General features: G+C 40.1%; 1 protein-coding gene across 1 annotated transcript in view; it reads left to right on the top strand.

Moving 5' to 3' along the window:
* The window catches only part of LOC149313966 (protein disulfide-isomerase A5-like), a 200,736-nt gene that overhangs the window by 35,110 nt on the left and 138,297 nt on the right, over nt 1-27,329 (top strand). The window contains exons 2-3 of the mRNA XM_089520261.1: nt 1,740-1,866; nt 7,964-8,051. Coding sequence (XP_089376387.1) covers nt 1,740-1,866; nt 7,964-8,051 — 215 coding nt within the window. The remainder of the gene's footprint in view (nt 1-1,739; nt 1,867-7,963; nt 8,052-27,329) is intronic.

Genomic DNA, 27,329 nt, shown 5'->3' with positions numbered 1-27,329 from the left:
TTGTGTAAGAAACACTTTAATGCCTCTGAGCAAGGACATCAATTCAATGAGTGCATAGCCACATAAATAGGAAGCCACTGACAGCCTTAAAAATTAGAGATTTTTTTTACCCAAGTGGCAAGTTATATTATATATTATAAAATCAGCTTTGCATTTTTAGTAAAAGGTAGATGTTGCAAAGATAAGCATATATTGAGTGTGTTGGGTCAACCTTGTATGTGATATTAACATTCTTGGTCCTTCTTCTCTCCTTAGTTTCCCATTTTTCACCATTCCTGTAATGCTGCAGTTGATACTTTCTATACAATTAAAAACAGATGTTCAGAGGCGGTTGGCTATTAAATAAATAATTAATGGGTCTGAAAAGCTAGTACTGTAGGAAGAACAGATGTATTAATAGACTATGAAGTTAAAATGGTTGCTGCTAGTTTGTGAGAGTGGCTGTATAACAATGGCCTGTTACAGACTGCCAAAATAAAGCTGCTTTGGGTCTCTTTGGAGGTATGCTGTTTAAATGATGCATGCATCCGAAGAATCCAGAAGCTGCACCAAAGCTGCACTCAAGTGCTTAGGAATGGAGAGTGGCTTTGGCGTGACCTCAGGACTCTTAGGACCCATGCATCATTTAAATGGCATACCTCCAAAGAGACCCGAAGCAGCTTTATTTTGGCAGTCTGTAACAGGCCAATGTGACTACAGTGGCAGGCAGACAATACACTAACTTCAATATTTTTTGTAGTCTCCAAAAATAAAGTGGAATTTGTGAGTTGTTCCTTTTGAAAACCCCATTTAGCCATCACTTGCCTTTCTCTCATACTTAAAAATAAATGTAAGTACTGACATTTCCATGTTTGTTCTTGGATGAAGTCTAAAAACACCTGTTCAGTTTGATTCAGCCACTGATTATGAAAACCTAGAGTTTATTAATGAGATGGACAATATATGCACATTGTTTTGTCTGCCATCTTTTGCCACCCTCTGCACAGTATTTGTCTGCTAGGGTCCTTCTCCGTTTATTTTCATTATTTTTAAAATTCTTACAAAATCACTTCCCACCTTAAAGAACACACATGTGTGAGTTTTTTAAAAAGACTGCTGTACCTTTAAAGGTATCTTTGCTTTTTATATCTCTAAGGAATGCTTGACATCTGGAAAAACTGGAAGTGAAGGTGCTAAATTTTATTAAATTTACCCTTTACCTTATTCCGAAGAATGTGAGGAAAGTGTTTCATTTTAAAAGAAACAGAAGTACAATATGTATTGTACATTCCTGCCCTTTTAGATGTATGTGAAATGTGTGTGAGAGAGATACACTATTGACAAAATATATAATTTGCACTGGTCTCTTTGAATGGCTTTTGACTTACTGTAAATTGCAAATTGCACAGATGATGTGGTAAAATCCAAAAGGGTAGAAATAAAAGAACGAGAATTGACCCATCAGAAGCAACAGAGTAGTGGTATGAATTGACACAGACCAAAGGCTCCATTCTCTGCATCCGAGGAAACACTTGCATGGAACAAGAACTTCCTGGCTTTTACCTCCTATCACTGATTTGAAGCAACAAAAGAATCTTGTATCTGAATAGGGAAGTTTACAGGCTTTGGGTTCTCTGTCCCTGCTCTAGATTTAGAAACAATTTTTGTATAGGAAAAGCAACAGTTTATATAAAACAGAAGCACAATAGTAATATTTCTGTTTTTAAATAGCTTGTTTCATTTCTCTCTTACCATTGCAGACTATCTTTCCAGCATGCCTGTTATCAGCAAAGATGTCACCACTAATAGAAAAAATAAGTGATCAAAAGGACTTCAAGAAACTCCTAAGGACACGGAATAACGTATTGGTGCTATATTCCAAATCTTGTGAGTGTTTTTTGTTCTTTAAATGAAGGAATTAAGGGTAATTTATACAAGTAATGCTGATGACTTGCCTAGTCAAGAAAGTGAACAAAAGAAATAATAATAATAATAATAATAATAATAATAATAATAATAATACCACCTCTGGAATTTCTACTTAATATATGGTAAATGTTTGGCAACAATTTATGGAATGTCATGAATGTTTTCTAGTTAACTGATGGTTAGTTCTTTCATTCATCCCAATGCCTTCAATATTTTTATTTTATAATGTTTATAAATTAAACAATAAAGCATTCCTGTGTTTTTAAGAGCAGGCAATACATTAAGGGAGAAACACTACAACTAGAGTGAGATCTAGATTATTGTCAGCTTTAACACAAGTCACATTTACAAGTATTTTGCTTGATGGGACTATGCCTATCATTCTATTCAATTTATAGTTTTAACTTGCTGAAGATGTGCTCAAGATGTGCTCAGTAAAAGCTACTTGCTAATAAATTTTCCCTTAAATCTCCTTTGAACTTCATAATCGATACTGTTAGCCCCATGTGTGCTCAAAAAATATCTTCCAGCCTCTTCCTTGTTGCCTGGGAGTATCTATACATGCTTAGTTGACAAGACCAGCATTTTTTAAATCTTTTTTTTTCTCCTTTTTTGTGCTTTTGCATCTTCTCATGCTTCACTTACCCTTCCAATATCCATTTTAACTTCTTGTCTGCTAGCCACCCACTTGCTGTCTCTTTCAGTTACAATCAACGTCTGTTGCTCACAATTTACTACTTTATCTACTGTAGTTTTGCCTCCTTTCTGTCTCCACTTCCCTTTCTACAGCTTTCCTTCTGTTTTTATATTGTCTGCCATAGATTGTGAGCTGCTCTTGGCAAGATTATTAGCTAGAGCTTAGCGGGTTTAGGGCACTTTGTGCAGAAAGGCTAATTATGGCTAATGTGTCATTGCTGTGATATTTACTTGGCCAGGAGATATATGATCTGCACATTAACTCAGAAATTAGATCAATTTGGTGTCCTTATTGCTTCCTTGCTCTCACTTCTTCCTTCAGAGTTCTCACATGATGGGGAAGAATAAGTCAACGGATGTTAGTTTTCAAAAATTTCTTAGGCACTTAGATTTTTGGTCCTCAAGTTGCTTATTCTTCAAGATCTGCTTCAAACCAGACCTCCTCCAGAACCAGCATAGCTGATATAAGGGTGGTTTCCTTTGACAGTTAAGTTTTCTTTCCTTACTTGTCTGATCTTAGAAGAAATAATATTGGTTTGAACAGCAGAATTAGGTTAAAGAGCAAAATTTATTGGAGCCCTATGTGGTGGCGCAGTGGTTAAATGCCTGTACTGCAGCCATTCACTCAAAACCACAAGGTTGTGAGTTCAAGACCAGCAAAAGGGCCCAAGCTCGACTCAGGCTTGCATCCTTCCAAGGTCGCTAAAATGAGTACCCAGACTGTTGGGGGCAAATTAGCTTACTTGCTAATTAGCTTATTTGCTGTTCACCGCTATGATCTTTGGAATAGCGGTATATAAATTAAACAAATTAAATTAATTAAAATATCTTCTGGCTGCCTCTGGTAAGACAGAATCTCAGTTTTTGCTATTTTTTAAAATTAAATGAAAGAAAACAGCAGATCCATGATATATACACTCTACCAAACTGTGGTTTTGATAGGAGTCAGTGTGATGTAATAGTATAAATGTTGGATTAGGACTCTGGGAGGCAAGGGTTTGAATCCCTGAGCAGACATGGAAACCTGGTGGATGACCTTGGGCAAGTCATAGTCTTTCAGCCTTAGAGAAAGGCAGTGATAAACCTCGTGAAGAAATCTTGCCAGTGTAGTGTCACCATTATTTCGAATCAACTTGACAACACATAAGAACAAATATAGTTAATATGATATCTAAATACACAAGCCATAACTTGACATTTTGCCATCAAGCCATCATCAGCTGCTATATTATAAAGTAAGTTTGGAAACCACAGGTTATTCTAGCTATGGTTTGATGTGATAGTAGAATTGACAAACCATTGTTATAATCCCTGCCCCTCCTAGCTTGGGTTTGTGAGAAGACAAAAAAAAAATGAAATTATAGAAATAGTGGTAAAGTCAAAGCTTGGATATATTTGTGGAAACAGGTAATGTATTCCCTTTTAATTAAAGAACCATGTTAGTATAGCTATAGCAATGACCATTATTCATGAATAATGAATAACATGGAATTTTAAAAAATGGACAAAATGATTCCCCAAATGTTTGTTATATCAAGTAAACACTGTAACTCAAATTTAAATGGCAAATCTCATTTACATCTCAGAAATTAAAAATAATGGTTTCAGCAAACATTAATAAAAAATTAGTATGTGAGCAGCATCATTAGTTTTAAAGCATATCTTTCAGACTCTGAGTAAAATATTATCTGCATGCAAATATGGAAAGGCAAATCATGGGTTTTGAGGTACTGTTAGTGCAAACCAAGGTTGCAGGTGATCTCTCAGTTCAGCAGATGTCCAAAGAAAAGTAAGTCACCAACAAAATTCCAGTCATACAGTGTCATAAAGTTCAATGTGGAAATAGAAAAAAAAAAAAACTAAAAAGTTTCTATGGAAGGACATTTCAAAGCTGCCTCACTGGCTAATGAACAATATGTTTCCAGATGTTATCTGTCTGCCATACCAATATCTTTCAGGAACATTTCTTCAATAAATGTCAGGTGAAATTTGACATGCATTAGTCAGCATCTGTGATTTCTGTGTGGTGGTACTCATCCTTTGGAATAATCTCCCCAGAGAGGCTTGTCATGTCTCATTTCTTTATTCTTCTCACTGACACATATTGAGCTTGCTAGGTTTTGCTGCTAAACCTGTGCTGATGTTTTTTATCTATATATTTATAGCATGTATGCTTTTTAAAACAAAATATTCTATGCTGCCTTGTTTTTTTTAGGAAACAGTCCATGCTTGCTTAAGCAGAAATGAGCCCCACTGTGTTCAGTAGGAGTTCCTCCCTACTAAAGTGTGTTTAGCATTTTTCTGTGTTGAATTTTAAATTGTAAGCCTACTGAGGCAAAGACATGTCCTTTTGTACTCTGCAGAGAGTCATGGCCATGGATGATATTATCTTTTAAAAAAATAAGGCTGGCATTCTGTATTGCAGTTATAGGTTTGCAACCCTGAGTTACAAATCTGTAACTGCTGTCTGTTCACTAACACTACATAGACACAATTGTGGCATTATTGCAATGATAGTAAATGCTCTCCCAAACCTATTTTACCATGTAGCAGATGGATGGACTCCATTAAGGAGATCAGAGGTATGAGTTTGCAGGAACTAAGCAGAGCAGTGGAAGATAGGGAGTCTTGGAGATGCCTCATCCACAGGATCTCCATGGGTCGAGATCGACTTGAGGGCGGTTAACAATAACAAAAGCTGCACTGACAGATGGAAGTCCACTCAGACGATGATCAGGGTGCAAGATGATGACTATTCCAACTCCATCCCACAGTAAATGAGGGTGTGACAATCAGAAGCAGGACCTTTATATCAGTTCCTTGTCACAGCTTCACTCACTGGTGGGTGGGGGCTAGAAACTTCTTCCTCTTCTATCTTGATTGCCATCTGAATAGACCTCCAGCTCTTATAGTCTGTAAACTGTTTTGATCTAGGGAAAAACAGTATACAAATAAAATGTATTATTATTATTATTAGCTGCTGTCTTGAGTATTTTTTTAAAGTAATCAGTCCATACTTGCTTAAGCATAAATGAGCCCCACTGTGTCCAGTCAGCATTCCTCCTTACTAAAGTGTGTTTAGCATTTAGTAGGTTTGGAGAGGGTCAGGCCAGAAGACATAACTTAGTTATGCATACATATTTAAGTAGGCCAATGAAAAATATGGGTCTAAGTTTATAAATAAACATACTGGCTGTTGAAGAATAAATGCATAACATCTGCTTCCAGCATGTCATTAATAGAGAGCAGAAGTAACAGGCACTGCCTTAGGTTCTTTGTATCCTGGGCATCTATTTGTTTTTTAATAGTCTTGGCATATGAATTTTAAATTAGTCTCAGTTCTAATAGGATTTATAAATGCTCTAGGCTCTGACCATCTTAGAAGTCCAAAATGATGTCATATACTGTATTTACTAATTAATATATTTTTAAAATAGCCAACATGTGACTCACAAAGTGTACATTAGTAATTATCAACAAAAACAGTAAGAACAAGTGCACCAGAGAAGGCATACCTCAACAAACCCTATCAATTTGTGGAAGGGGTTTATGCTTAAGAGGGAGAGGATATTTCTGTCATTATTTAATTTGATGTGAGACTAACTTGCCTCCGATTGCAATACAAATACATACATATTGTTTGAGAAAAAGAACCATTGCATGCTTTACAAAAAACAACCATTTTATGATATAAAAGAGGGTAAGTGCTCCCCCCCCCCCAGTGATTTGGGGCATCAAACATTTTAACGAGTCATGCAGAATGGGCCAGCATTAATATTTCTTAATATACGGTATTTTCTCAAGCAACTCCTGCTATCATATACAAATGTTGTGATTTGAATCTCAGATACATAGCACATAGGTTGTATTTGCCTGTTCAAAATAAACAGTTGCATTTTTACAGTGAAATAATGTGATAGGATAAAAATGATTTTATAAATAGATGTGTGGGATTTATATTTGAGAAATGCTCACATTTGTAAGATAACTAAACATGTATCAATTTTAGTTATTTCACACCACTAGAAAAATCTGAATCACATCATGGCTATTAATATCTTGGAATACTATTTTTTGCTCTGTACCAAATTTTTATATATATATATATATATATATTTGAAGTTCTTTTCCCATGTCATTGTTGTGTAGTTTAGATTTCTGTTTAATTACTGAAACTGGAAAGCTGTCCAATTGGTCAGTGATCAGTTTTCCAGAAGAAAAGGGGAGCTGACTAATTCAGCACAGTTAAAGAAACTGGAAGCTGAACAGGGGGAGGTGTTGAATGAGCAACTCGGTCTCAGCAGCCTTATTGTTGTCCTTCATTCAGGGTGACCAGGTGACTTCCTTTCCCTACATTTCAGCCTTCTGTCCAGGAGGAATTGCAAAATGGCCTCCATTTAGAACATAACTAAGAAGCATGAATTTATATTTATATGAGTGTTTTGAGCTTTTATTTTGTAATGTCACACTTTATACTTGAATACCCTATTTTTTACGGTGACTTGTCATCTTTTGCAGTTAGGACATCTGGTCTCCTTGCCCTCATTCTTTTGAAACATCACCTAGGTAGTGCATGTGTTCATTCTGGCTTTGTTATTCTATGTAGCACTCAAGGATTTGAGGCGTACACACTCAGGCAGATACTGCTCTTTCTGGGTCTGAGCCTACCTCCAGTATTGCAAGAATATGCTTCCGTATACCTTTTCTCAGAGAAGATCTTGCATATTGGCTTCATAGAAGTATCTGATCTGCCACTTGGGGGATTTTCATGCTGAATTAGATAGACCTTGGACTGATCCAGCAGGATTTTTCTTGTGTTCTTATCAGCAAACAGTTGCTCAGCATTAAGGATCAATATGAAAAGGCAGGCAAATAGAGTCTCGTTGTTAGGCTTATTGAGAGGAAATGGATAGTGTGTAAAAGGTATCAGTCTCTTGAGCCAGTGGAAACAAAAGCACAGGATTCAAAGAACTGTGTAATTAGCCCCTTGCATCCAAGGGAACTCTGAATTTGCTGCTTTTCAACCTGACAGCAATCTCCTGCTCAAAGGCAAGCCACTTTTAAAATTAGGAACTTTAATAGCCATTTGTAGTGTGGAAAAATCTCTTGTTCAAAGGGGAAATGAAAGTCAAATATACCATTGGGCATGCACAAATCCTTAGGCATGTCTAAAGTGCCTGTTTGGATCGCAGCCACAGTAAAATGTTGAATAAAAGGATGATGCTATCACTGGCAATAGTTAATCATCTTGTAGTGTAAATCAGTAGATGGAAGTGCTTAGAAAAAGAGTTGTCAGGTTGTGCCTCAGTACTAATTTTTTTGTGGTCTTAATACATACGTATTTCACTCTCTCTTCCAGCGGCAGCTGCTGACAGTTCACTCAGGTTATTGTCTGATGTAGCCCAAGCAGTAAAAGGCCGAGGTACTATATCCTGGATAGATTGCAGGTATGTAATGTGCTGCCCTTCCTTCTCCCACCACTTGAATGACCACGTCTAAACAGTTTCTTGTTTTTGTTAAGTGGTATGCATAGTAAAGAGAAAATATTGTGCTTTGTTATTCTCTGTGGCTTCCTGTATCATTTATGAAGGAGTTGTTCTGTATCTAAATTATCTAATTTATGTGCTGTTTATATAAGGTTAATGTCAAAACTTTCAGTCACAATTTCTGTCAACACTATGGGGCTTATCACACGGAGGCTTACTGGGCTGAAATCGTTGGCTAAATGCTTCAGAAGTGTGGAGGTGTGGTAGCCCGTCATGCTTCTGAAGCATCACTGACGCACATCCTCTTGCCTCTCTTGTTGATGAAGCATTCGTGGAGCAGCCATTTCTTTAAAAATGGAAGATCCAATTATTAAAGAAATAGCTGCTCCGCAAACACTTCATCGACAGGAGAGACGAGGGGATGCGCTTCAGTGATGCTTCAGAAGTGCGACTGGCTACCACACCTCTGCACTTCTGAAGCGTTTAGCCAATGATTTCAGTGCGGTAAGCCCCTGTGTGATAATTCCCTATGTCGCTACTAACTGCCATGTTAGTCCCATAATTTTATCTGGAGAGGCTTCAGTAAGTAGTTTGCAGACTGATGTGTCCTTCTCCCTTTCATCATTGTGAAAAGAAGGGTGAACAATTAAATTTGGGAATGTAATTTGTGATTTCTGAGAATGAGAAATCTTGATCCTGGAATATGCAGGTAACCTGAGTTTGGAAGAGGTTCATCTCAAAGCAAGTGAACTATTGTTTTCACATAAGCATAATGTCTTTTAGTTTCAGTGTTAATGTGTCCATATGTTTGAGCAATATGAAATAGATAACAGTTTGAATGTCTGAGCTTTTGTCCTGCCTATAACTTTCTTGTGAATACAGGCCTAGAGAAAGAATACCTGAGCAGGTCTGTACAGTGCGCCCACGTCATATGCAGATTTGAGCATACGCATCCCATTTGAATGAATGGGGGCACGCCCGTGGCATGTACACGCCACCACATGCATGAGCCCCATTCAAGTGAATGGGGCTTGAACATACGTGTTTTTGGCTTACGCTGGGGGGGCCTGGAACGGATCCCCCGCGTAAGCCAAGGGCACACTGTACTTAACTACTAACTACATACATGTGTTTAATATAGTGCTGTGTAAGGATAGGCACTGAACAATCCATAATTATGGAGCCCTGGTGGCGCAGTGGTTAAATGCCTGTACTGCAGCCATTCACTCAAAACCATTAGGTTGCGAGTTCAAGACCAGCAAAAGGGCCCAAGCTCGACTCAGGCTTGCATCCTTCCGAGGTCGCTAAAATGAGTACCCAGACTGTTGGGGGAAAATTAGCTTACTTGCTAATTAGCTTACTTGCTGTTCACCGCTATGATCTTTGGAATAGCGGTATATAAATAAAACAAATTATTATTATTATTATAATGCTGAAGATGAAGCTACCACCCTGGTGGAGTGAGCTCGAATTTTTTACTGTTGCATGTTCTCTTGTCTATTCAATGTGTGTGCTGATTCCGATCCTGGAACAGTCATTCTCTTCTTCTTTGAATAGAGGCAGACACTCTATTCTTGCTTTGTGTAATCCAGTTCACACTTGCAACTTTCTTCACTTCAAAGTAGATTATGTTCAGTCAAGTCATGTGAGGACATCCCAGGGTTTTTCTCTCTGCTTTTCAGAGTGACATATTTTACTGAGCAGAGAGAGGCATGCTGGAAGGAATGGTCCTGTCTTGGTCTCTGCAAGTTCATGAACAAACAGAACTAATAATTCTTTCCTTGTTGAAGGATTTGAGTTATATCATACGTTTCTTTAACTGACCTACCTATTTAAACTAAAGACAGCCTTAGCTATCATATTTTAAATTGCTTCCCCAAACTGCCTCCCTTACAGCCTTTACTTATCTACTGCCACTTATCCCTGATATTTACTACATTTTTAGGCCCTGTCCTTTCCATCTCTGTTCTGTTTGAATTGTAAGTCTTTTTGGCAACGACTGCATTACTACTCTGTTTTGTGTAATGACTTAGGGTGCAGTCGACTACATATTACTGCATGTCTTGGAACAAAATCACTGTCCTATCACTGTGTGACTTCGAAATCAAATCTTTAGAGGGGTTGCAGCTAGATCACAAGAGAGTTTCCTGAGACTTAGTTGTATGTTTTGGCTCAGTTTTGCTACTTTGCATGAGTTATCTTCGATGAAAAGATTGAAATCTGCTGAATGTTTGAAAATATGTATGTATCTTTCTCTTTTTTTTTAAAGGATCTGAATAGTAATTGGCAAAATTTTACTGTAAATGAAAACGAAAATGCTTTAGGCTTGCAGTGGGTTTCTGTCTTGAAAGTTTTGCATTCTGTGACAGTTGCCCAGAGCATTTTGGGCAAATCTCCATGCTTTTATGTATTTATCTTTGGTTTGAATGATTTTCTGCAATTCATGTCTTCATTTTGCTTATGCACATCCACCTCAGCTGCAAATTACTGAAGGTTCATAGAATGCCTATGGTTGCTGCCCATAGGCCTTTCTTTGTTTCTCTTTGTTGTAGGAGCTGTGAGTTTTACTATAACCACTTCAGAGACACATCCTAAAACTGGTCTCAGAGCTGAATGAATGAACAAATTATGCAGACATTGGGGGCATTTACCATGCAGGCTCAATTTGTTAAACAAATATTGAAAAGAAGTGGCTGGTTTGGCAGCAATGTTTACCTCTTCCTGCAGCAGAGATCTTTTTTGGTTTTGTTTTGTGTATTACAGTATGTATAGCAAGCTTTCTGAAATAAAGATTTTTTTAAAAAAGCCGTTTGCATAGAATGTGTGTCTTGGCAAGGCTGGTAGCCATGCTGTGTAGTGGTTGCTGCCTTCTGCTCTTTCTGCAACGATGACAGTCCTACCTTTTATGAAACTGGGCATGTTTTGATTCTTATTATTACTGTTTGTATGACTGCTGTGGGAGAAAGCAAGATGTTGTCCCAACTATTAGCAGATATCAATATTTTGTCTATCTGTTGTTCCCATTGTTGTCCACTGACAATCCTACCACTGCACATTTTCTTAGAGTACTTTAAGTAGCATATTGCTCATGCTTGAGTCTTGCCCAACCATGACACTTCCCAGAAAAATCCCCCTCACCGTGTCCCCCTTGGTTCTGCTTCCTCCAGAAAACGGTGTCTTGTAGAAACAGCAGAGCTGGGAGGAATAGTTGTTAGTTGCTAGGCATCCATTTGCCTAATAGTAATAATGAAATTCCCACCCCCAAAAATCCACATTCAAGAGTTAATGCTAAGCAGCTGTTGTAATCTTTTGAGTGTTAGTATCTTTCCCAAGGTTTTGGTCCTTTTCCATTTTGAACCAAAATGTTTTTAATGGTAAATTCCCATGGTACTTCCAAGAAAACAATACTGATGAACAAAATGACTGACGTGAATGGTGCAGAATGATGAACAGGCTTGCCACCAGGAGAACCTAGCATAAAATAATAAATAATAAAACTTTTATTTATATCCCGCTTTTTGTTAAAACAATCAAAACGGCGTACAACATTAAAATGATAGAACAATATATACAATATCCCCCCTTAAAAAGGATTAAACAGTTCTAAAAATTAAAATTACAAGCAATAAAATCTGAAAACAATAATACAGTAATGGTGGGCAGAATCATCAAAACAAAACAAACAAGCTTCATTTATATACCGCTTCATACCACCTAAGCAGTGTCTAAGCGGTCTACAACTGTAAGCTAATTTGCTCCCAACAATCTGAGTACTCATTTTAGCGACCTCTGAAGGATGCAAGCCTGAGTCGAGCTTGAGCCCTTTTGCTGGTCTTGAACTCGCAACCTAATGGTTTTGAGTGAGTGGCTGCAGTACAAGCATGTAACCACTGCACCACCATGGCTCATATATCACATATATATATATGTATATGGGGGGATCTTTATGTGGCTAGGTGCTATTCTGGAAAGGCCTGCCAGAAGAGATCCATCTTGACAGCTTTCTTAAAACTATCTAGGTTGGTAATTTGATGGCTCTCGTCCGGCAGGCCATTCCATAAGGTGGGAGTGACTACAGAGAAAGTCCTCTGAGAGGTTGCAGTCAATCTGGTCTTTACGGACTGCGGCAGATTCCTCCCAAAGGATCTGAATGCATGGGGCGGATTGTATGGAAGAAGGCGATTCCTTAAATATGTTGGGCCCAAACGATGAAGGGCTTTAAAGGTGATAACCAACACCTTGTACTGTGCCTGGAAACTATTGGGCAGCCATTGGAGTGACTTCAATATTGGTGTAATGTGGCCACTCCTGGTTGTTCCTGTAATCAGCCTGGCTGCCATATTCTGTACCAGTTGGAGTTTCCGGACTAGGCACAAGGGTAGCATCATGTAGAGCACATTGCAAAAATCATGTCTTGGGGTTACCAGTGTGTGTACTACAGTTTTGAATTTACCTGGTTCCAGGAAAGGGTGCAGCTGGTGTATCAGCCGAAGCTGATAACAGGTGCTCTTAACCAGTATAGACCAGTCGAAAGCATCATGGGCTTGTTCATATATTCCTGATGACAGTACAGTGGGCCCTCGTTATACGCTGGGGTTTGGTTCCAAGATTCCCTGTGAATACAAAATCCGTGGATGCTCAAGTCCCATTAAATATAATGACGTAGCAAAATGGTGTCCCTTATAAAAAATGGAAAATCAAGGTTTGATATTTGACATTTATACCTTTTTTTAAACATTTTGAAACCATGGATGCTTGAATCCGTGTATAAAAAATCCTTGTATAAGAAGGGCTGACTGTATAACCTTTTTCTTGTCTGTTCTTGACTTACTCAAGCTGATAGCTGCCTGGTTTGCAGGAATAGCTCCTTCACAGCTGGGAACAACCGTATGCTTTGCAGAAGTATTGGACTACATCTCACCCTTGTTACTATTTAATGATTCAGGATGCCTTTTTATAACTCTGTGGTTTGAACACATTTGGCGGAGAAAAGGATATTGTAGAGGAGGGAAGGGTGGAGATAAAAGCAATAATAACAATCATGCAGCTGTTCTGTTTTAGTTTTAAATCAAAAGTGTAGGCATGATACAGGTTTATAGAATTATGCATAGTGTGGAGAAAGTTAATTGAGAGGTTTTTCTACTCTCTCACACTATAATTGGTGAGTTATCCAGTAAAGCTAGAAGAATGACAGGAAATACTTCTTTATACAGTGCAAAACTGAATGATGGAACACGCTACCACAAGATGAACTGGTAGCTGTCACCTTAATCATACAGGAATAGATAACTTCATAGACATAGAGGATATGGCTATCAATCGCTAGTTGCTACAATGGCTACAAAATACTTTCAGTATCAGAAGCTCTATGCTGGGAAATAGCTGCATGCTGGAGAATAACACCCAAAGTGAGCTGTTTGCATCATGCCATGCTTGTGGGCTTCCTTCCCATAAGCATCTGGTTGCTCAGTGTGAGAAGCAGAATGCTAGATTAAACAGGTCTTCGGTCTTACTCCAGCAGAGCTTTTTTATATTTTTGTCCTTATCTGTCCAGTTGAAGGTAGCATCAAACAAACCGTCTCCCACTGACATTTTTCTGTTTCTGATGGCCATAAGGTTCATTTGAAGTCCAACAAACACAAAACAACAATCCAATGAACCTGTTTCTACTATTTGGAGAAATGTTGTGAAATGCCACAAATAGCAAACTGTTTAGTTTTCAGATCAGAAACTGCTTATTGATCTGTTTGCTGTAACAACTGTTCAGATTTCAAAGGGGTAGTAGCTCTTTAAGTGTAGTGCAGCAAAATAACAGTCATGTTGGTCCTTTTAAGACTAACAGATTTATCACAGTGTCAGCTTTTGGAGATTATGATCCACTGAGTTCTAGAACATACCATGCATGCAGGACTTACAACTTCAAATGTCTGTAATGTTAAGTGCCAATGAGATGGGCCTTTTTATGTTGTGATGGCCACATGTCTTCCTTGCCATGGAGATTTGACAGGGTACTGCTTCCCATAGCTTTTGCCACCTGCTATTTATTTCCGTCAGCATGCTCAGACTGATAATCTACTGCTTTCATCTCTCACTTTTCATAGGAGGAATATATTACTATTTTTAGGGTTTCTCCCCTCTACTTCTGTACATTGTAGTCAAAAGCTTTAGTAGAACTTTATATGTGTTTATGTGATTATATGTTGATATGTATTATATGTTGATATGTCTATATGTATGTTAATAGTTATAATATGTATTATATGTATTTGTTTATAAAAAATAATAAAAGCTTTAGTAGAACTTTGGCTAATATATGCAGTAAAAAAAAGCTCAAGCTGCTGACAATTCAGCTAGAGTCATTGGTTTGTGGTCTTTCACTGGCTCCTCCCCTTTGTGAAAATTGAAAAGTTGACTGAAGACACTGTAACAGCATGGTGCCACGTTTGCTTTGTCTCTCTTTGTGTGCGTGCCCTCAAGCCACCTATCGACTTATAGTGACCTCATGAATGTCATAGAATTTTCTTAAGCAAGGAATAGTACAACAACTTGTGCAAAAAGACAAAGACAACTACAACAACCACCAATGTAGAGAAATAGAAGACAACAACAAAAAGGGGAGAATGAGAGACCTCTTCCACAAGATCCAGGAAATCAAAGGCCGTTTTAACTGAAGACTGGGATGCTCCATGATCAATATACATCCCATCTACAAAAAAGAAAAAACAAAAGACTGCAGCAACTATAGGACTATAGCACCAATCTCCCATGCAAGCAAAAATATTCTCAAATTTTGCAACATAGAAGATTTTCAGACTTGCCTGCATCGCTGTTCAATCATCCTCCAAAAGCAGCTGAAAGGGAAAAGCAGGCTCTGTGTGTGAAGGGCTGGAGCGCTCATTAATTGCCCTGGAAACGAGGCTCCCTGCTAACGTTCTTCAATCGTTGCAAGGGAAGCAGGGAGATTTCTTCTTTTTCTTCTAGATACAAAGTTTGCTTCATGAAGAATCCCTCTGCTTCCCTGCTTTCTTTGCTACGATTGAAGAACGCTAGAAATCTGTGATTTCTCTACACGAATGCACAGAGCATGAGAAATAAGCAAGATGAACTCGAGCTCCTAATACAAGAAAGCAAATATGAAACCTGGTGGAATGAGTCTCATGATTGGAATGTAGAAATAGAGGGGTATAACCTTTTTAAGAGAAATAGGCCAAACAGGAAAGGAGGAGGAATAGCACTATATGTCAGAGATATTTACACCAGTGAAGTGATCCAAGACGTCAATCATGGAAGCCGGTGGAGAGCATCTGCATCTGGATAAAAATTAAAGAAAGGGGAGGTAAAGAACAAGGATGTTATGGTGGGAGTCTACTACAGACCCCCAAGTCAGATGGAGGAATTGGATGATGCCTTTCTAGAACAGATGACTACACACTCAGAAAGGAGAGATGTAGTAGTGATGGGCGACTTCAACTATCCTGATATTTGCTGGAATTCAAACTCAGCCAAATCCTCAAGGTCTAGCAAATTCCTCACTTGCCTGGAAGACAATTTCATGGTCCAAAAGGTGGAAGAGGCAACAAGGGGGTCAGCTATTGTAGATCTGATCCTAACCAACAAGGATGACTTGGTTAATGGGGTGCAAGTGGTGGGATCATTAGGTGGAAGTGACCTTGTTCTCCTGGAGTTTGTTATACAGTGGAAAGGAGAAGCCAGGCATAGTCAGACATGCATTCTAGACTTTAGGAAAGCTGATTTTAGTAAACTTAGAGAAATACTGCGGGTGATCCCGTGGTCAGGAATACTAAAAGAGAAGGGAGTTCAGGACGGATGGAAGTTTCTGAAAAGGGAGATACTGAAGGCACAATTTCAAACAGTTCCAGTGAGGAAGAAAAATGGAAGGTATCTCAAGAAACCAAGTTGGATGAATAAGGAACTTTCAACTGAGCTAAGTTTTAAACAGAACATGTAAAAGAAATGGAAAAAGGGGGAAATCACAAAAATTGAATTCAAAGAAATAGCAGGCATGTGTAAGGGTAAAGTCAGAAAAGCTAAAGCACAGAATGAACTCAGGCTTGCTAGAGAGGTTAAAAACAATAAAAAGGGCTTTTTTGGATATGTCTGCAGCAAAAGGAAGAAGGAAATAGTAGGGCCACTGCGTGGAGAAGATGGCAAAATGCTAACAGGGGACAGAGAAAAGGCAGAATAATTGAACACCTTCTTTGCCTCAGTCTTCTCAGAAAAGGAAAAGGGTGCTCAACCTGAGGATAATGGAGCAGAGGACAGATTAGGGGAATTTCAGTACAGAATAAGTAAAGAGATAGTACAGGAATACCTTGTTAATCTAAATGAATTTAAGTCTCCAGGACCAGATGAACTACATCCAAGGGTATTAAAAGAACTGGCAAATGTCATATCGGAGCCATTGGCAATAATCTTTGAGAACTCCTGGAGAACAGAACAGGAGAAGTGCCAGCAGACTGGAGGAGGGCAAACGTTGTCCCCATCTTCAAAAAGGGGGGGGGGGAAGAGGATCCCAAAAATTATCATCCAGTTAGTCTGACATCAATACCAGGAAAGATTCTAGAGCAGATCATTAAATAGAGAGTCTGTGAACATCTAGATGGCAATTCCATAATCACAAATAGTCAACATGGGTTTCAGAGAAACAAGTCATGCCAGACAAATCTAATCTCTTCCTTTGATAAAATTACCAGCTTGGTAGATGAAGGGAATGCTGTGGATATTGTATATCTTGATTTCAGTAAGGCCTTTGACAAGGTTTCCCATGACAATCTTGCAAACAAGCTTGTAAAATGTGGGTTAGACAAAGTAACGGAATACATGGATTTGTAACTGGTTGACCGGCCGAACCCAAAGGGTGCTCAACAATGGCACTTTTTCATCCTGGAGAGAAGTGACCAGTGGGGTCCCACAGGGCTCTGTCCTGGGGCCAGTGTTATTCAAGATCTTTATCAATGACCTGGATGACAGAATTGGGAACATACTTATCAAATTTGCAGATGACACCAAATTAGGAGGAATAGCTAATACTCCAGAGGACAGGATCAAAATTAAAAATGACCTGAATAGACTTGAAAGCTGGGCCAAAGCTAACAAAATGAACTTCAACACGGAGAAATGTAAGGTACTGCACTTAGGGCAGAAAAATAAAATGCACAGATATAGGATGGGGGACACCTGGCTGAATGAAACTACATGTGAAAGGGATCTTGGAGTCCACGTAGACCACAAGTTGAACATTAGTGAACAGTGCGATGCGGCAGCTAAAAAGCCGATGCAATTTTAGGCTGCATCAATAAAAGTATAGTGTCTAGATCAAGAGAATGTGCCACTGTATTCTTTTTTTTTTTTAATTGTTTATTTCATAAAAAAGACATTACAATACAGATACATACCATAATATACACATAACATATACATACAATCTATACAAGTTTTAACCACTGTATTCTGCTTTGGTCAGTGTGAAGACACACCCAACTAAAGGTGGTGGCAGGTTTGGGTGTGCAACGCCGGTACCCTAGTGAGATCAAACTCTTTACCCAAAACAGGCTCTGAAGCTGAATGTAAAGTTCAAAAGGGGGGAAATTTAATTTAAAGGACAAAATAAAGAGTTTTCTCCTCCTCAGCTCTAAACAAAAGGTACTTTACAGTTTCAGCAATCTTCCGGATGTCATCTTTCTGGGTCTGATGTTAGTTTGCTCTCCTCACTCAATGGAGCTGGTGCAGGGTCTTTCAGCTCCTGAAATCTTCTATTCACTTGCTGATGGTAACTAATTTGACTGAGTTGGTAACTAATTTGGCTGAGTTGGTAACTAATTTGGCTGAGATGTAAGAAATGCCCTTTCCGGCTGTCTGGGCCTGCTTGCCACCAAAAGACAGCTCTCTGCTTGCTCTCAGCAAAGACTGCTCCCCAACTAAAACCTCTAGCTACAGCAGAGCATGTTGGGAAAGGGCAAACCAAACCTGGAAATAATGCAGGGGAAACCTACAGCTCCTCCCACAAACTAATACAATGAACTTTTCTATACTAAAATAATCGATGGCCTGAACCAATGTGAAAGAAAAGGCAGGGGAAAGTCAATCAGTCCTGGCAGGACATCACAGTCAGCCTCACCTGGAATATTGTGTCCAGTTCTGGGCACCACAATTTAAAAAGGATGTTGAGAAACTGGAGCGTGTCCAAAGGAGGGCAACTAAAATGGTGAAGGGTCTGGAAACCATGTCCTATGAGGAAAGACTTGGGGAGCTGGGGATGTTTAGCCTGGAGAAAAGAAGAGTAAGAGGTGATATGATAGCCCTGTTTAAATACTTGAAGGGATGTCATATTGAGGAGGGAGCAAGCTTGTTTTCTGCTGCTCCAGAGAACAGGACCCAAAGCAATGGATGCAAGCCACAAGAAAAGAAATTCCACCTCAACATTAGGAAGAATTTTCTGACAGTAAGGGCTGTCTGACATTGGAACACACTCCCTCGGAGTGTAGTGGAATCTTCCTCCTTGGATGGCCATCTGTCAGGGATGCTTTGATTTGGATTTCCTGCATAGCAGGGGGTTGGATTGGATGGTCTTTGCAGTCTCTTCCAACTCTATGATTCAATGAATGGATCCCACCAAGGAATTACAAAAGAAATGTCCTGGACTGCAGCCAGCACACACAAACAACGCCGATAAGGATGGCTCAGCAAGGCAATTAGCAAAGCAACTGGAAACAGTCCACAAACCTTGCGAGGAGTGAGAGTTAGAGAGCAAGCCGAAAGCCAAAGCCGAAGTCAGGAAAACAGAGGTCAAAGTAGTCAGTCCAGTCCAAGGTCAGGACAGCCAGAAGGTAGCAAGAGTCCAGTTCGTTCCAAGATCAAGAGTCAAGGCAACAAGGAGTCAGGATACACGGAGGCAGTGCCAGCAGCAATCACACCAAAGGATCGTGCAATAAACTCTGGCACCGAGTTAGCATCTCACAGGTGGTTAAATAGGAGATTCTCTCCTCGGTGCCAGCTGAGGCTTGTGTGCCAATTGTCTCTCAGCAATCCTCCTGGACCTGCGTCTGCCAGCACTCTCGGCCCTGTGTTGCCTAAAGGAGGGAACCTCCAGGCTTGGTTCCTCCCCAGAGTCACCACTAGGAGAGCTACATAAATTCAGTCCAGACAGTGAGGAAACAGAAATAATAAAATAATTCCCATACCTTGGATCAAACATTGATCAGCATGGGGAAAATCAGGAAATCAGAATAAGAATGGGGAGGGCAGCTATGAAAAAAACTAGAAAAGATCCTAAAATGCAAAGATATACAACTAAGCACAAAAGTGAGAATCATATAAGCCATTGTATTTCCTATTACCATGTATGGATGCAAGAGCTGGACAGTTAAGAAAGAAGATAGGAAGAAAATAAATTTATTTGAGATTTGTTGCTGAAAAAGATTGCTAAGAATTCTGTGGACAGCCAAAACGACAATGAAATGGGTCCTAGAACAGATCAAGCCTGGAATCTCCCCGGAAGCTAAGATGATTAAACTGAGGCTTTTGTACTCTGGCCATGTCACGAGAAGGCGGGACTCATTGGAAAAGACAATGGCCTGTTCCAGACGGGCAAAAAGTACGTACTAGGTACGTACTAGGGTTAGGAAAGGGCATCCTTTCTGGATGCCCTAACCCTAGTATGTACCTAGTACGTACAAAATGGCGGCACCCATTCTGAAACGGAGCTCCTTCCAGGTTGGTGTTGCTGGCACAGCCTTTACATGGCTGCGCCAGCAACATAAAAGAGAAAGGGGCTGAGCAGCCCCTTTCTCTTCATCTCCACCACTGTTGGGTATCCTTGGGGCATGAAGCCCCAAGGACACCCCTTTCCAGGCCGCAGGGAAGCGGCCTTTTGCCGCTTCCCCACGGCCTGGAAAGCGGCAGATCAGGGCCTCAGAGGCTGCCGCTGTGGCAGCTGAGGCCCTGATCCGGCAGGGAAAAGGGTGGGAACAGGCCGCCCCAGAAGGGCGGTCTGTAAACCGCCAAGAATACTATGAAAGGTGGAGGGAAGTAGAAAGAGAGGAAGACTGTACGTGCTAATTGGAGGGATTCTATTAAGGGGGTCACAGGTATGAATTTACAAGAACTAAGCAACTAAGTATTGGAGGATAGGGAATCTTGGAGATGTCTCATCCATAGGGTTCCCATAGGTCGAGATGAACTTGAAGGCAACAATAACAAGGAATATTCAGATGTGGTTTGGCCAATTCCTTCCTCTGAAATACAGCCTGCAGCACCTGATATTAATTGGGCACTCTCCCTTCCTGTGTGTGCCTTCAAGTCATCTGTCACCCTGTGGTGACCTTATGAATTTCATTGGGCAAGGAATAATCAAAAATTGCTTTGTCAGTTCCTTCCTCTGAAACATAGCCTAGAGCACCTGGTATTCATTGGCAGACTCCCTTCCAAGTACTAACCAGGGCTGACCATTTTAGGGAGTCAGTAATGTTCCTTGTGTGCCCTTTGAACATCCATTTGGAACCCTAATTATATTAGTCTCCACTTAGTATGCTGTGTAGTAGAGCAATATGTTTTTAAGTCCAAACCAGTCTCTAAATTTGAACGTTATGTCCCACCCACTGCTTTGTATGGGTGGAATTATTGTTTAATGGGGGGAGGGGATGGATTAATTTCTCAAAGGAATGATAAGGTAGTAAGTTCATTAAAACTGATTACTTTTCTCTCTTCCCTTCTACACAAATGCCACATGGAGCTCTGCGTAATTAACACAAAGCAAGTTCAGTTTAAAGGATAAGACCCACAAAATATGTAACAGAAATAGTTTTTTTTTATTGCAGCTGTCACATATTTTAATTAGAGAGACCCTTGCCAAGGCACCTGATGTTTGAATGATTTGCAGAGCAGGAGACATTGGAATATTGAATTAATAATGTCTGGCGAGATTCAGAGCATATGCATGATATCTACTTTTTGTTGCTTGTCAGTTTTAAACAGAATGTTCCCATTATGTTGTGCAAGATCTGGTGCATCAGGTCTAGATTAGAAATGGAAGGCTAACTACTGTGGCTGGCAGTGCAATTTATCATTGCAGCTCTATCAGTTTTCATGCACTGCAGTCTCTGTGCCAAGATGTACACATGTAAATAATACAGGTTCTCCCCTGACCTAGGTATGGACTTGTGAATTAAGCATGCAATATACTGCTGAAAATGATCACGGAAAACTCATTTTGTTGCTACTAAGCTAAAATCATCCCTCTCTATAAATTCTCTGTTGAAATTTCATAGACTTCAAGGAGGTCACTTAGTAGCACCTACGATCGAGGTTTATCAAAGAAAAATTGTTCCTCAGTTATTATATGGAGCAGAAATTTGGGGATACAGCAGTGTCTCAAATTTAGAAACTGTTCAGAACTTATTTCTAAGATCCCTGTTGGCTGTCCCTAAGTGTACCCCTGTTTCTTTTCTGAGAGCGGAAACAGGCCAAACTACTCTTCTAGCTGGTACACATACTGCTCTTGCCTTCTACTGGTTAAAGTTGTTATCCATGAGTGATTCTAGGCTCCCCAAAAATGTTTTTCAGAACAAATATCTCTTAATTCTCCAAACTCCTGGGTATCTATAGTTAGAACAATATTACAGAGCTGTGAGATTAATGTGGACTCACTTCCATATTATGCCACCCGTAGAGTCAAGCAACTGATTAAAGAGAAAATTTACCTTTCTTCCAAATGGGCCGATGCACTTTCGAGCTCTTCTTTTTCTCTTTGGTACCCATTGTACAAGACTTCATTTGGGTTAGAGTATTACTTATTAATCTGACTTTGGCCCCTGCTAGAAAAGCATTTACTGCTCTATGGTTCCAATGTATGCCTTCTGCCTATTTGACGGGCAGATATAATAACACTCCTGTCCATATTCTAAGACTATGTATCTGCAAAACCGGGTAAGTGGAGAATATAGAACATTACCTTCTACATTGCCCTCTGTATATATCTCCTAGACAAAGTTTTCTTGATTGTATTTTGAAATCTCTTTCCGGTAGATCTTGCATTCAGCAGACTTGTGTCCTTTTGGCTGGCAACAATGCATTTGTTACTTCTATGGTGGCAAAATTTGGTTTAGCTGCTAGCAAGATTAGGATTAGCGTTCTTGATCGGAATGACGGCTAGATCCATTCAAGTTTTATAGTTTTATGATTATATCATTTACGATGTATGATTGGTTTTTTGTTGATGGATCTCTTTTATTAACTTTACCATGTTGTTTTTGGTGATTTTTATGCTTTGGTGTTAGTTTTTTTTAAACACTGTTTTTGTATTTACTGTTTGGATATATTTTATATTGTGACGGCTTTTAGCTTTTAACAATAAATTTTTATTGTATGCAATATAATGCTCACAATTTTTACCTAGTTTTGTAACTTGGAACATTTTAAAAAGCTTTTTAGTGTCAAGACTGATACTGTATTGTTTCAAAAATTAGACAGATGCACCCCCTTTTTTCCCTCGAGTTGCAATTTTTTTTAATATTGCAGGATTTGGAATTTATATTATCAGTGCCTTTCCTGTAATTTTCCTGAATGCTTCTAGTCATGCAAAGTGACAAGAGTATGGTATAGATATCCTGTACAACTTAGACCTTCTAAGTAGTTTAATGCAACTTGTTTCAGGCAAGGGTATGATATTGAAACAGTCTTAGTTGCTCAAATGGATGATCCACTCCAGAACAAAGACAGGGAGATTCCTACCTTGGATGCTCCAGTGGGCTTAGGGTTGCCATAAGTCAGGACCTCCAAACCGGGACAAATGTAGGATAACATTTTCAAATGTAGGACTTTTTAAAAAGAAAATCTAGGACATGCGAAAAAAATTGATATTTTTAAAAAAATATTAATATAAATGCATGTTTCTTAGGCATGCTCATAATGGAGGACATTTTGGTATTATTCCTAGACAGATGGCAGAAATGTACTTCCCGTTCTGGCCAAACACCCCCCCCCCCCCATTCCAAAACACACACAACAGCACATTTGGGCATAGAATATGGCTTCATTTAAGATGGCTTCTTGCATATTTCAGATGTTTGAAATTCACACTCTCTCCCCTTCAGAAACAGTGAACGCATGCCTCAGAAGCTGAGTGTTATCTATATCATCACCATCATAATCACTATCATTGTTAAAAGAAGGGAAACCTGTTAGTATTAAAAGCACCAAAAATACACAGAAAGCACACTTTGGGGGGGGGGAACCTTTGAAAACGGGCACCCTCATCCTCCTCGCCATGTGCCAAGAAAGGGCGCTTTTCCCTCCCCCTGGCCCATAGGCTCACTCCTCCTCCTCCTCCGCCTCCTCCTTGAGGCTGGCCAATGGCGGGCTGGGGCTGAAAACATCCCCCCCCCCTCGCTCTTCTGCCATTGGCCAGCAAGCCTCAAGCCAGGGGATGAGCGCTCTGTTTACAGCCCCGCACGCGGGCTGGCACCGGCCGCAGCCAAAGCAAGTGCTTTGGGCGGCGCGGCCGCGTGATGGAGGCAGAGGAGGAGGAGGTGGTGGTAGGCGGGCAGCACGGAGGAGGAGGGGGAAGAGGGAGGGCAGCGGGGCCACACGGCCTCGCAGAAAAGAAAGAGGTGGCGACCATGGGTGACCTCCGCGGGAGCGCGCGGAGGTGGAGGAGGAGATGGCTGGCCGGCCAGGCTGCATGAGCGGCCGCATGCTCACAGCAGCCACATGAGCATGCCCGGCCCAGGGGCTAGCCCCAAAAGCATGAATTCATGGTAATTGGGCCAGGACCGGGCCGGTACCGCTAAAACCGGGACAGTCCCGCCTGCAGGCGGGATATGGCATCCCTAAGTGGGCTGGATGAAGCCCAATAGAATAAGAGAATCCTAGAGTTGGAAGAGATCACAAGGGCCATCCAATCCATCCAACTGCAGTGCAGGAATATACAAAGCACTCCCAGCAGATGGCTATCCGGCTTCCATTTAAAAACCTCCAAAGAAAGAGACTCCATCATGCTCTATTTAACAGCTCTTACCATTGGAAAGTTCTACCTAATGTTTAGGTGGAATCATCTTTTTCCTGTAGTTTGAATCCATTGCTCTATGTCCTGGTCTGTGGAGCAGCAGAAAACAAGCATACTTTTGCTTTAGTATAAATAAACTGAAACTGAATCTTGATATGACAGAGGATCTGTAGATTAGAGATTCTTGGGCCCGAGAACTGGGTACGCAGTCTGTCTTGGATGGGGTTGCACTCCCCCTGAAAGAGCAGGTACGTCGCTAGGAAATGCTCCTAAATCCATCCTTTACTGGAGGGCCCTGTGGACTCTGGCAAGAAGTGCTTGGTGCCAGTTTTGACTGGTGTGCCTTCTAACGGCTTTCCTGGACAGAGAGTATATGTACTGGTAATGTCCTGGTTAGAAATACTGTAATGTGCTCTATATGGGGCTGCTATTCAAGATGTGGAAACTGCAGTTATTACAAAATGAAGCAGCTTCATTGCTGACTGGAGTACTATATAGGCCTCAAACAAATAGTCCAAAAGAGCTGCTGTTGAGTTGATTGGGGTGCATGGGGTGCACATGACACATGCCCCTGGATCATTTGGAAGCTGTACCGGGCCGCCAAACATAGTCCAAAACCAAATTTTTACAGTTAAAATGTGTAATTTTGGATTTTGACTGTGTACTATATACAGCTTGCTTTCATGTTTACACAAAATCATACTTAGCTTGTTAGTTGCACATCTTTCTAAAAACGAGTAGAGCTGTTCTAGAAATGGACATATACCATAGTTTTAATGTGGGGAAGATTGAAGCATTTTCAGTGTCTGTGAAGTAATCTGTACAGTAAACATCTTTCTTCTGGAAAAGTTGGATATTACTTAATAAACTAATTAGTCCAATTTATTTGTTGTTGTGTGGCTTCAAGTCATTTCTGATTTATGGTGACCCTAAGGCAAACCTGTTATGGGGTTTTCTTGGTAAGTTTCTTCAGAGAAGGTTAGCTACTGCCATCCTTTGAGGCTGAGAGAGTGTGACTTGCCCAAAGCCACCCATACTTTGGATCAAACATTGGTCAGAATGGAGCCTGCAGTTAAATCAGAAGATTCGGAACGGGAAGGGCAGCTATGAAAGAACAAGACAAGATCCTAAAATATACAGATATACAACTGAATACTCAAGTCAGAATAATCCATTTCATTGTATCTCCATCACCTTGTACCAATGTGAGAGCTTGATAGTGAAAAAAACAGATAGGGAAAAATCAACTCTTTTGAGTTGTGGTGCTGGAGGAGACACCAAGAAGACAAACAAATTCATTCTAGAACAGATTCAGACAGAACTCTCCCTGGAAGTCAAGATGACTAAATTGTAGCTGTCATACTTGGCATGACTCAGAAAAGACAATAATGCTAGGGAAGCTAGAAGGTACCTAGTCAAAAGAGAGGAAGACTGCATGCCAGATGGATAGACACAGGGGTTTATAGCATGCACTTTTTGGTCTGTTCTGGCCATGGGTTGGGGATGCTCATGAGCGAGGAAAAACAGATTTTATTGGACACTTAACTGTCAGCAAGTCATGGCCATGCCATCGCCCAACCATCAGCCATCCCCAAGCCAGGCTCAGCTGCCCAATTTTCCTCCACTAAAAGCTTTCTGACATAGAAAAATCAGGTGGCTGACCCTGACACAGGGACAGATAATGGTAGGGTAATGGCATGGTGACGGCTTGCTGATAGTTTAGTATGCAAAGGACCAAAAATGCATGTGATAAACGCCACAGTCAGGGAGGTCACAGATCTGAATGCAGGATCTGTGCAGAGAGATTGAGAACAGAGGTTGTGGAGACGTCTCATTAACAGGGTTGCCATGCGCTGAAGTAGATGGGAAGACAGCTAACAACAAAAAACATTTGTGCCACATTTGCCATTTCCTTCCACACTAGTTTCATATTGTGAGAAGGGAGAAACAAATGAGGGGAGGCAGAGTCATTCCTGTGAGGCCAAAGGCCTCTTGTAGGCAGAGAACAATGGATTTTTCAAGAAGCCTCCAAATATCCATTGTACTATCTTAAATAAGGACAGAAACAACAAAATGCAGGCATCTTACTAACATTTCCATTTTTTCCCTCCTGTTTGATTTGTAACATCTTGCCTGATGAAAAAGCCAGTGAAGCTTCGAAAGCTTGCAACAAGTATATTGTGCATTTCGGTTGGCCAATAAAGATATCACTGCGTTGTGGATATTTGTTTGAATCTGATAAATGGCCAACACAGCTACCCCTGCATATTTTCTGGATTATTTCTGCAGTGTGTTAGCCATAAGAAGCTGGAATTCAATAGGACAATTTCAAGTACGTTTGTATTCCACTAAAAAAAAAAAAAATTTGTGGGTCTTTCCACCCACAAGCCAGACATATGTTCAAGTCTAGTGAGTGACAGAACTGCCTGCTTAAAGGCTGTGCCTACTTTGGCAAGCAGGAGCATCATTGAAGTCAGGAGACCTCCTGCTGCCAAGGTATTTTGAGAATTCTGCAGCCTTAAAAGGCCATCTTTAATAAAAGAGAGCTTTTTTAAAAAAAAGAACAAGGTTTTCTCTGTTCTCTTCCCCCACCTCCATCAGGCATTTCTGTACTGCCTTTGGGGTCTTTCTTTAGACTGCTCCATATTTCGGTGCAGCTGTGTCATTATTAGGGGAGATTCTTTTATTAATGTGCTTCTGCTTGGAAAACACCCATTTTTATAATGTTGACTTCTTGCACAGCTGGAATGTTATGCTGTCGAGTCATTCTCTCAGGCTGCTGACATCCAAAGGCACCTGCCTTGCATTTGACTTGTGAGTTCATTGTCTCTTAGTTGAACCAGATTTCCGACTTTGGTGTTGCTGCGGGGAGGGGAATTCTCTCCTTTGAAACCATTTATTGCTTTGATGAATTAATTAGTTGTATTTTACCAATGCAGAATTTTAAATGATATTCCTGTCATAATGGTTTCCATTGGAAAAGATTCAACACTATTGAAATGATGGTAAACAGTCTCAAGCAAAGCATAATTTATCTGAGGAGTGTTCTTGAGTGTAGTTTTGTCAATGTAATTATTTTCTAATACAGGCAATAATCTTGCTCAGTCTTTTGCTACATAAGCCCCACTGATCTCAATAGAATTTTTGCATATTTCTGAGCATTGCAACCAGTATTGCTTGTGTGCGTTGTTTTGACCCTGTCTTCCATTGTCTGTTTT

This window comes from Sceloporus occidentalis, unplaced genomic scaffold (assembly GCF_023333645.1).
Source record: "Sceloporus occidentalis isolate IW3139 unplaced genomic scaffold, rSceOcc1.0.p SCAF_4, whole genome shotgun sequence".
Classification (NCBI taxonomy): Eukaryota; Metazoa; Chordata; class Lepidosauria; order Squamata; family Phrynosomatidae; genus Sceloporus; species Sceloporus occidentalis.
This window is presented reverse-complemented; position numbering and strand designations above follow the sequence as displayed.